General features: G+C 40.5%; 1 protein-coding gene across 1 annotated transcript in view; it reads right to left on the bottom strand.

Moving 5' to 3' along the window:
- Window positions 1–12,077, bottom strand: part of LOC311146689 (receptor-type tyrosine-protein phosphatase N2-like) — a 194,284-nt gene that overhangs the window by 36,124 nt on the left and 146,083 nt on the right. The window contains exon 15 of the mRNA XM_084183223.1: window positions 2,883–3,095. Coding sequence (XP_084039349.1) covers window positions 2,883–3,095 — 213 coding nt within the window. The remainder of the gene's footprint in view (window positions 1–2,882; window positions 3,096–12,077) is intronic.

Here is a 12,077-nt window from a genome sequence, read left to right on the forward strand (position 1 = left end):
GGGAATTTAACACCGATGTTTTGTTAAAGCATACGTTGTAGAAATTTAGAAAATGTTTTATGATGGAAATGTATTCCAATGCGTTTGGTTCAGATGATACAGAAAGCACTAGCTATCTCACAAAACAAAGTCTGGCCTGACATAAAATAATAACAAAGACAAAGACAAAAGAGGCCTATGAGTCACATGACTCCCAAATGTGTCTCAAATGGCACCCTATTCCCATAGGGCTCTGGTCAAAAGCAGTGCACTAAATAGGGAATAGAATACCATTTGGGAAGCATCCATACATCACCCTGGGCAGTGGGAGTGTCTGTGAAGAGTGACCAGTGTGGGCGAGCCTCCAACACCAGTCCATCGCTGCGTCTCAAATGGAATGCAATTCCGTATATAGTGTACTGCTACGCGTAGGGCTCTGGCCAAAAGTAGTGCATTATATAGGGAATAGAGTGCCATTTGGGATGCAGGCCATCTATAATAGAGTGCTAATAGGGAGGGTGGCAGAGGGTAGCAAGGCTACAACAGCACAGGGCGCCTGTGTTTGCACGCCCTCCAACAAATATAGGGGCCTTTCTCACCACTTTGCCCCCATGCTAAAACAAACATACAAAGGCCCTCTGGCACAATATGGTGGATAGAGAGATAGAGAGAGGAAATAGCGGGCGCGCGAGAGAGAGGGTGGGTGAGAGGGTGGGTGGGCAGAGAGAGAGAGAGAGAAAGAGAGAGAGAGAGATGGTGGGTGAGAGGGTGAGAGGTTGGGTGGGCAGAGAGAGAGGAGTGAGAGGGAGGAGGAGAGAGGAGGAGGAGAGAGGAGGAGGAGGAGGAGAGAGGAGGAAGGCCAGGGAGGGATAACATAAGCCTCAGTAGACTGTTCAACAGTATGACTGGCAGTTCCCATGTCTCTCTTGGTTATCCAGGGAGAAGGAGACTGACAGAGAGGCATCATCCACAATATCCCTCCCAGATGAAAGCCAACAGCAAGCACTCAGGTACAACAGGCAGCCTGTCAGTCAAGCTCTCTATCTCATTGTCAACATCATACTTTCATAACACAGGAAAATATGCCTGACAACTTGGAGACCTAGCTAAGGCTCAGAGGATTCTGTGATAAACAGTAAGCTGGTTGGACACTGACGCAAGGGGAGCGTTGTGTGTGGGGGTATATCAAATCCAAATCAAATATTATTTGTCACATGCGCCGAATACAACAGGTGTAGACCTTACCATGAAATGCTTACTTACAAGCCCTTAACCAACAATGCAGTTTTAAGAAAATAGAGTTAAGAAAATATTTACTAAATAAACGAAAGAAAAAAAAAAGTGACACACTAAAATAACACTAATAAGGCTTTATACATGGGGTACCGGAACCGAGTCAATGTGCGGGGGTACAGGTTAGTCATATAGACGTGTGTGTGTGTGTATGTGTGTGTGTGTCTGTGTGTGTGTGTGAGCATGGCCTCAGACAGACACACCCAGGGCCTTGGTCATTAGCATGCAGCGATACTGTGAGAATGTGTGTTTGTGTGTGTGTGTGTGTATGTATATATGTATGTGTGTGTTTGTGTGTGTGTGTGTGTGAGTGTGTGTAGTACGGAAGTCAGGCTGCCCGCTGCTACCCGTCTGCTTTAATTGCATGTAGCTCTAAAGAGTCCCCTGCTTCCTTGTGCTGGGCTACACACACATACACACACACACACACACACACATTTAAAATATGAGTGTTTTAGTTGCATGGCCAAGGTGGTAAATGCATTAGGAAAAGCCACTGACTCCTACTCGAATTGTGTAAAGGCCCAGTAAACATCAATTAAGTGGAAATGTGCAGGAGCCCAGCAGTAAGTGGATCATGAAAATGATTTAAGACTAATAAAACTATCCAGCCACCTTGTTGGTTAATATGAAATACATCCTATAATGTCACAGTAAAACATACATATTTCAAAGTAGAAACCCCACCTCATCCCCCCACCCTGAACCCCCCCCCCCAAAACATAACTAGCACTCTTGCCTTTCATGAACTAAGACTAACACTTGGCCTTTTCCTCCTACCACTGACTTTGCTGATAGCTACTTTATTGAGAAAACATTTACTTAATATGACTGAGGTCTGTGGTTTTCCCACCTAGCTATGATAAGATGAATGCACTAACTGTAAGTCACTCTGGATAAGAGTATCTGCTATATGACTAAAAAGTAAAATACCCTAAACTAGTATTATTTTTTGAAATAAGAATGACTTGAGAAAAGCACCTACAGTACTGTAAATGTAAGTACTAAAGAGATGGGCATTCTTAAATCAATGCTCTAATTTAAAAAATAAGGGCGAAAGGTCAGTGGCGGAAATTAAAATCGAACTCTTTGCTTAAAAAGGCACTTAATATTGGATTCTATAAATTGAATTTCACACCTGGACTTGCAGGCCGTTGGATAATTACACCAGTTAGAGGGGAATTGAAATGACTTCCAGCACAAACAGACAACGCCACCCACAAACCTGTTGGGTTCATATCATTTTCCATTTTCCCAATTCCCAAACACTCAGAATGGAATGGAATAACTATATACTACTCCACAGTAAGAAACATGTCAAATACAGACATAAATTACACCACAAAATGTTTTATCTATTATACAATCCAAGTAGACTAACAAGTGTACACACACTCAAAACAATCTAACATTCCCTGTGATTCTCCGTTTTTATCAATGAAAAAAAATGACCAAGAAGATCAAGTCATCTATATTTTTTTTTGTGTAAGTCCCAACTGGTCCCCTATTCACTAAATAGAACACTAATTTTGACCAGGGCCCATAGGGATAGGGTACTATTTGGGACATTGAAATAAAGACTAACTAATGTCTGATATATATCCTCTTACCTGATAGGTGGAGGTAGCATCGCTGCCTGTGTCTGTTCCCAGGTTGGTGAGCTTCTCCTTGAGCTTGTGGTGAGAGCGGTGTCGGAGGCAGTAGACCACGGTGGAGGCCAGCAGCACAGCCACGATACACAGGATTGACACCACCGTCAGGATCATGTACTTGGTGGACTCGGCCGTGCTGTACTTGGTGGGGATCTGGTTTATCTGGCTTCTCTGTAGGGAGGGGGAGGGAGGGGGGAAAGAGAGAGAGAGAGGATTACATGATGGGAGGATGTTTTCAGACTTCACACATTTTCCTTATCTAAAAATGTTTATGGTTTGGTTGGACATAGGTATGCACATCGATGTTGCAGATAGAAATCAGATAATGTTTTTGTTCCATCATCTGTGTGTAATAGTGCACTGAATAGATACACTCCACAAATAGATAAGCTCCCCAAAATGTAGATGATTTAGGAACATATTGAATAAAATAACATATTTTGAAAATCAGTAACCCAACCACTGTATTTTTTTTGACATCATTACAAACAATAGGACCTGCGACTCGTAGCCAATGACTAGTCGAGTAGCTACAACCTGTCAAGCACTTAATCCACTGCCAAGAACAATACATCTAAGCAAACATTGGGATGTGAAATAGCCTACTTCATTTGATACAGTACATTGCTAGGAAGAAAGCCCAACAATATACAGAGTGCTAAATTAAAACACCATATAAACCTACAACCAAATAGGCTACATATGGAAAAAGCACTACATTTACAAAAACATATTAAAGAAGGGAAATTCATTATGTTATTCATTAAAAGCAGACTGTCTTACTGCTACATGGAATTCATTTCAGAGGCCAGTGATCTATGGATAATGGCCCTGCTCCATTCTAACTGGGGTGCGTTCCAAATGGCATCCTATTCCCTTTATAGTGCACTACTTTTCAACAAGGTCTCTAGGGTGCCATTTGGGAAAAGAAATAAAGTGCCATTTGGGACACAGCCCCAGCCACAGTAAATCAACAATAGCCTGATAATTCTCTCTCATTAGAGACAGCATAAATGATGTTAGCAACAATATGGAGCAGTGGGAAGAATGAAGAGACGAGAGCTGCAAATTGCAATCCCAACTACCAGACCTACAATTTCCCCTTTATACAGAATTATCAAAAGAAATCAATAGCGAAAAAGGCTTGGTTGCTTGGCTTGACACTCTGCTGCTTGCTACAAGATGGGAATAATTCGTTAACCGATTTCTTCTTCTTCTTTTTTACATCCTCATTGTAGTGTTACAAAATAAAAACATTCCAACCCCCCCCTCTCTCACCATTATAAATGCCTCACTAGGCTATTCATTATCTTGTTCTAATAGTAATTGAATGCTATGTATTCAGCGTGCCACATTCTATTTTCTACCCTGTATTATATTGCAGAAATGCAAGGCCCTCATTTACAGTGAAGGCTCTTTTATCTCTGCATCATAAAGACCTGGCAAGCAAATATTGTTGGTCTAAAAAAAACAAAAAGGCCTGGTGGAACCTGGTCGGTCGGTGGCAGGCCAGGGGTCATAGGGATTAGGGCCGGACCAGTCTGCATCCCAGTTAATGGAAATGTGTGTTGAAAGAGGCTGTGACGGCATCCCAAATGGCATCCTATTCCATATATGAGCACTACTTTTGACCAAGGCTTTGGTCAAAAGTAGTGCACTATATAGGGAATAGGGTGCTATTTGGGACGCAGCCTGTGAGATGGGCTCTGCTTGGGCATGCCTGCCTGTCACAGACGTGTAAGCCCCTGGGAGGTGGAAGGGTGGAAGGGAAGGGGCGGCCAACGAACGCTGCAAAAGGATTGTTCTGGAATGCCTTGTGTTGTGAGGCTGTAAAGCAGGGTACCCCACCACTACACTGAGCGGTGTAGATCTGTTCCCCCTGATTTCATTCATAGCTGGCTGTATCCAGTACCTTAAAAGAATGGACGCAGAAAGCCCCACAAAGGGAGACATCAGTTGCCCAATGCTTTATGGGGTCCAACTTGCCTGGGAGCATTAAGTCCTACTGTAAAGCCTGGTTGAATGGTAATGTGATGGTGTTAAAAGGAAACAGTGGAAAGCTCTCCTATCTCTGTCTCACTAAGGCCCTCAGTGCTATGATGAAAACTAGCATTTCTCAGTCTGGGAGATAGAATCCGAAAAAGATAATATTCTTTCTAAAGATTATATTCTAAAAGATTCTTAACATTCTATTTCCAGTGACCTTCTCTCAGTCTCTGGGAGAGAAAAAAAATAATGTAACGCTCTGATGTATCTTACAGAAATATTGAAAAATAAACTGAGCAGAATGTTTATTGTAAACAAACTCATTAATAATACATTTTAACTGCATGACACACTTGCTTTGATATAAAATATATTTTTCCACGGATCAAATGACTTAATTTGTATTTTTTTTGTCATTTCATTGTTTTGTCAAATTAAATTTCATAGAGAAAGATCGATGGCATCTTGCTTGGATAGTAATGGCCATATATAGTCTTCAATCTGTAACTGTCCTCACTGGACAGATGCTTTAGCTTCTAACACATACTGACTCTCTTCTTCATAGCTGCCTTCCTCTCTCTCTCTCTCTCTCTCTCTCTCTCTCTCTCTCTCTCTCTCTCTCTCTCTCTCTCTCTCTCTCTCTCTCTCTCTCTCTCTCTCTCTCTCTCTCTCTCTCTCTCTCTCTCTCTCTCTCTCTCTCTCTCTCTCTCTCTCTCTCTCTCTCGATTCAAATAAATGTAGCCTGACTTCACCTGCTTAATCAACGTTGGGTGCGGTTGTCAGTGTAGTAGGGATGTTCTAAATCACGTCTATGAAAAATGAGGAGCTGAGGTTCTGATTGTGGTGCAGAACCACAGAACCAGATGCTGTAGCATAGAGCAAAACAATTATAATAATTGAAAAGCAAAAAGCTTGTGGAGGGAGAATGTTCAAAGTAAATATGTATATACAGTGTGTGTGATTATTATCTGAAGGCCTACATTCTTTCATGCATTTACAAATAAAATTAAACACCAAGATAATGTGTTACCTTTTATTTAGTACAAAGGCAACAAAGAATAGAGATTACCAGGCAGGCCAGACAGACAGACAGACAGAAAGGCAGGCCAGCCAGACAGACAGCCAGACAGACAGACAGACAGACAGACAGACAGACAGACAGACAGAATCTTCTCTTCAATACTGCAGCTCCAGGGCCTTCATTTCCTACTCTCTCGCCAAAGGCTTAGCACTTTCAATCAAATTACATGGCAACATCTTGACGCACAGAGGACTGTGTAAGACTGAATCACATTATATATGGAAAGAAATGCAAAAACATTTGCATTGCTTAATTATGTTTGGTCAAAAATAGATTAACAAAAAAATATATATGTGCCAATATTAATCATTATTAAACTATTTTTCATAAATTGACACACATTCCTTGAAAACAAATGTGATTGGTATGAAGATAATTTGTAATAATATAAATCACTTTGGCTACTGTTGGGTTTTTAACTTACACTTGTCTAGCTCCATTTTAAGAAATACATATTTAGTTTCAATCCTTTTTAATGCAATGCAAAAAAATATATAGAATAAGCTGAAAATATTGTCTGAGAGCAAAAGAGAAGGGATATCCTTTTATGACGAGAGGTCTATTGTCCATCTGTCCTAAAGTGATTGTACTTGCAAATTTCCATATCACATAGGCAAATGTGATCTGACATACACAGCTCCTCCTCAGCATGCATTGGAGAAAAACATTAGCATAGCCGTCAAGGATGGATGCTGCACATTCTGGGTTCAAGCTTTTCATTTCAACACATATCAGATGTAGGCGAGTCTGCCCAAAATAACACTGATTCTCCTAAGAGAAAGAATATCCTATAGGCTGCAATAATCTCAAAAAAGAGAGAGAAAGGATACTTAATGATCTGAGGGGTGATGCAGATAAATTCATTCAAATAGATGATTTATTGCTGCAATATGGTCAGCATATAAGACAAGTGTATTTCTCCTACAATCCGTAGGTTATACAGGTTTACAATATGATGACAGAAAACTGTTAAGCAAGATCTTTTTCTGTTCTATAGCGAGACATACAAAATAAAGATACTAAAACTTTTGAATTAAATGGGCAGAAAAACATGGACAATACAAATGCAGAGGTGGATTTGAGTAACGGGCTCTTTATTTTCACTTTTATTTCACCTTTATTTTAACAGGGAGTCATATTGAGACCAAGGTCTCTTCTTCTCTCTTGCAAAATTAGAGACCTCCTAAATCCCATCCAATACGTGTTTCAATTCTTCAATTCTTACATTTGAAATAGAAGGCATAGAGAGAGGGCTTGAGTTGAGGGATGTTGGTTGGCTTGGTGAGGGGGTATGGCGGATTAGTGAGGCTCCCTTAGATAAAAGGCAGATGGATTTCTACAGCTCTGGCTCATTCAAAATCATTGAAAAAGGGTCAGGGGGAGAGAGGCGCCTAACTATTGTTCCCAGCCAGCTACTTGTGAGGAAAAAATGATCTCTCCCTAACCTAGGATAATACAATGCCTTTGAAAAGTTCAGCCCCATTTACAAAACCTTTCAGCAAACAGGCGTGTGAGCACACACACACACACACACACACACTTTTCAAGAGAGCAATTTAACAATTCAAGATTGTATAAATTGATAACACAATTTTCACACAATTTACCACACATAATATCAAATATATATAGGCCTACTCTACTGGAAGTTGCTTCCATTCTATTCTGTTCTTTGGATCTCAGTCTGGAAAACTGGAAAACATAGCTATACAACTTTGATATTATGCACACTCACATTGTGATGCATGATGGTCCTCCAAATGTATTATATGTACACAACATTAAAACAAGTAAATTATCCATATAAATTACAACATGAAGTGCCACTATTGCAGGCATAATAACTGTTCTATATTTCAATAAGGTCTGTTCACTTCAATATATGTGGGCGGCAGGTAGCTTAGTAGGTAAGAGCGTTGTGCCAGTAACTGAAAGGTCGCTGGTTCTAATCCCCGAGCCGACTAGGTGAAAAATATGTCGATGTCCCTTAAGCAAGGCACTTAACCCTAATTGCTCATGTAAGTCGCTCTGGATAAGAGCGTCTGCTAAATGACTCAAATGTAAATGTAATTCCAGAGAATACTGAATAGACTAGACAAAAATAAACGTTATGATAAAAAATTATAATTCTAAAGACTGTCTAGGCTACAGAAATATGCACTGAGTCCACCCCTGGCAACTGTGAGCCATCCATCACCATAATGCGTAAACTCCAGGTACTGCACCGTGCTAACTTCAGATTGCTATAGAAGTGTGGTCAAAATAGATCGAAAACGTGAGAGACATAAAAATAAGAGCATATTATTGAATTTATATTTCAGGCTTTGGTTAATTAATATACAATATTACCAACGGAGGACTACGCATGGTCACCATATGAAATACAAAAACGTAATGGGTAGTGCGCAATTATCCATATGAGCTGTATCCTAGGCTATAGCCTATGCATGACAAACAAAATATGTTAATAGATAAGCATATGATCTCAAAGCACAATCAAAATTATGATCAATAGCCTACACAACATGCACCTGCTGAACATGCGCTATCTCGAGATAGAGAGAAGCGAAGCCAAATTCTGTTGCAATAATGCGTAAGCGTATGCGAGTATTTACCCAAATCCATGTTGAGATGCTACAGAGATTCCTTGAGCTTCAGCTATTCCCTATTCCATCTGAGAGCACGCGCGACACGGCAGCCGATGCACAGACACTAGCAGCGGCGGCGACATCAGCGTGAATGAATCTTGGCTTTCGTCTCTCAAAAAGTTCACAGCCTCTCTCTTCCATTCATTTCATCCGTGACAAAGGCGCACACACCGCAGTGGTTGCCCTGCACCGTATTTCTCAAATGAGGTGAAACCTTGGAGAAAAATGTAATACACCAACAGATTTTTTTTTCCTAGACAAACTCAGTAGTAAGATAAGTCTCAACTCTACCAGCACGCTGAAAGCTGCTCAAGCGGAAAAGAGAAGCTTGTGGGTGATTTTTTCGCTTTAGAAGATTAGAAAGTGAGAGGCTCCTTATATTCAGTGGTCCTCGAGTCCCTGTCTGTAACACATCACGTCACATCCACTGGTTGCTATGGTGATGCCTCCACATGTTGCGGACAGTGTTGTGAACATAGTGAAAACTTGAGGAGAGCTCAGAGCTGGCTGTTGAAAAGCTTGTCGGGAATATGAATGGACCCTGCGCAATTGCTTACCTCTCATTTGTAAAATTGTTTAGGGTTATTTTATGGAATAGCCAAACTAGGCTTTCTTTCTATTTCTTTTGTTTCCTTCTTGGATATGATTACTAATTGGGTCGTTCCACGAAATTAGTGCATTTTGCGTCCCTCTGATATTTTAAGTCGAAATTGTGCACCAATATTGCATTTTAAAAGCCTGTTATATTAAATTAAGTGCCCTTTAAAATAGACCACATGGCAAATTCAATACATCTGATGTTTAATATGAATAAAGACTTGCTAAAGTGCCAAAATTCATCATTTTGTCATGTCCTTTTGTGCACTCCGTGACTTCTAGGAAGATTTCTAACACACTTAACCCCAACATTTCTCCAAGCTTTCTGCATCATTGTAAAGCCCTAGTTATTTTGTTGCTTTGACAAATTCATTTCTAAAGATTATTATTTATTTAATGTGACTAGTGATTCATTTTAAGGTAAAAAAAAGATATATATATGGTGAAACTATTCCTTTTTAAATATTTTTTTCTAAAGAAACATTGAACATCTAATAGTCAAATCATAGTGTAAAAGCAGGTGAACTGGTTCTACTATTTTTGGCACTTTTCTGGTGTTTTGTGGCAGAAAACTGTTACCCATAGATAAACAGGCTAGACATTTTGTCCATTTTTTTGTGAAGCTTGCATTCAATTGCCCCTCCCTGTTTGTATTTTTTTAAAACATTTTATTTCACCTTTATTTAACCAGGTAAGCCAGTTGAGAACAAGTTCTCATTTACAACTGCGACCTGGCCAAGATAAATCAAAGCAGTGCGATAAAAACAACAACACAGAGTTACATATGGGGTAAACAAAACATAAAGTAAAAAAAAAAACAGAAAATATATATACAGTGTGTGCGAATGTAGTAAGTTATGGAGGTAAGGCAATAAATAGGCCATAGTGTAAAATAGTTACAATTTCGTATTAACACTGGAATGATAGATGTGCAAAAGATGTTGTGCAAATAGAGATACTGGGGTGCAAATTAGCAAAATAAATAACAATATGGGGATGAGGTAGTTGGGTGGGCTAATTTCAGAATGGCTATGTACAGGTGCAGTGATCGGTAAGCAGCTCTGACAACTGACGCTTAAAGTTAGTGAGGGAGATAAGAGTCTCCAGCTTCAGATATTTTTGCAGTTCGTTCCAGTCATTGGCAGCAGAGAACTGGAAGGAATGGCGGCCAAAGGAGGTGTTGGCTTTGGGGATGACCAGTGAGATATACCTGCTGGAGCGCAGACTACGGATGGGTGTTGCGATGGTGACCAGTGAGCTAAGATAAGACAGGGATTTGCCTAGCAGTGATTTATAGATGACCTGGAGCCAGTGGGTTTGGAGAACAGGTCACAATGGTGGGTAGTATATGGGGCTTTGGCGACAAAACGGATGGCACTGTGATAGACTACATCCAATTTGCTGAGTAGAGTGTTGGAGGCTATTTTGTAAATGACATCGCCAATGTCAAGGATCGGTAGGATAGTCAGTTTTACGAGGGCATGTTTGGCAGCATGAGTGAAGGAGGCTTTGTTGCGAAATAGGAAGCCGATTCTAGATCTAACTTTTGATTGGAGATGCTTAATGTGAGTCTGGAAGGAGAGTTTACAGTCTAACCAGACACCTAGGTATTTGTAGTTGTCCACATACTCTAGGTCAGACCTGCCGAGAGTAGTGATTCTAGTCGGGTGGGCGGGTGCAAGCAGCGTTCGGTTGAAGAGCATGCATTTAGTTTTACTAGTGTTTAAGAGCAGTTGGAGGCTACCGAAGGAGTGTTGTATGGCTTTGAAGCTCGTTTGGAGGTTTGTTAACACAACAACAAGCTTCTATTCACCCTGTCAAAAGGGGATTTATAGCTGATTTAATATGAAATGGTCAACTCTGTTATCGTCAACCCTGTTACTTTATGTCACTTGGTAGGCACTTACTATAGTAATTTTTTTATTTAACCTCTTGAGATAGGAAAACATGTTTTTTATTAAGTTGAACATGTGCTCTTCATGACAGAATGTCAACCTTTTTTTTCACCAAGTTACACTACCCCAAAAGGCACTCATTTCATGGAATGACCAAATTAATGGAAGTTAAGGGGTGAAACCATATAATTAGTTTTATATCTATGGGTTGAAAATCATCCTTTACCTGTTCAACTGTATTCTGTCCATGTTGTCCTCAGATTTACAGTAGGCCTATGCTATTCAACTGTAGCCTACCTTATCATTCACCTGCTCCAAAAAATATTTCCATCATAAAAAGTGAAACCTGACAACCATCATTCCTGCTGTCTTATGTCAGTCCTGCTGAGACACAAAACTATGTATCTGATTTTTGGTTTTGCAAGTGTCAGCATTGACCATGCACTGCAGTAGTGACTCACAATTTCCTATCCTCAAAAGACCACAGTATGCAGAGAGAGGGAGCAGAGACTTATTCCGCTACAGTACACACAGGGGCAAACATCCCCTCAAAAACCAATCAACAAATACTGGTAATTAGTTATTAGCACCAGAAAGGACTGCTTCTATGGAGGGCAACAGCTGCAGCAAACATGGGGGAAGGAAGGCTGGGTTGCTTGGTCTGAGAAACCAGGAGGGAGGGCGAGGGGAGCAGTGGAGGGAAGAGAAAGGGTTAAAGAAGGTATGCGTCCCAAATGGCACCCTGTTCCCTATATAGTGCACTACTTTTGACCAGGGCCCAGGCTCCGAATGAGGTACAGATCTAAAACCAACTGCGGTGAGTTCCCTGACCTCTCTTGTCCATGATGTTATGGCAATACGTTTGATATGCGAGATGGGGAAAAATAAGTGTAACTTATTTTGCCAAGCTGAGAGCACATATTCAGTAGCAGCCCACCAAACTAAT

This window comes from Coregonus lavaretus, assembly GCF_964263955.1.
Source record: "Coregonus lavaretus genome assembly, chromosome: 19".
Classification (NCBI taxonomy): Eukaryota; Metazoa; Chordata; class Actinopteri; order Salmoniformes; family Salmonidae; genus Coregonus; species Coregonus lavaretus.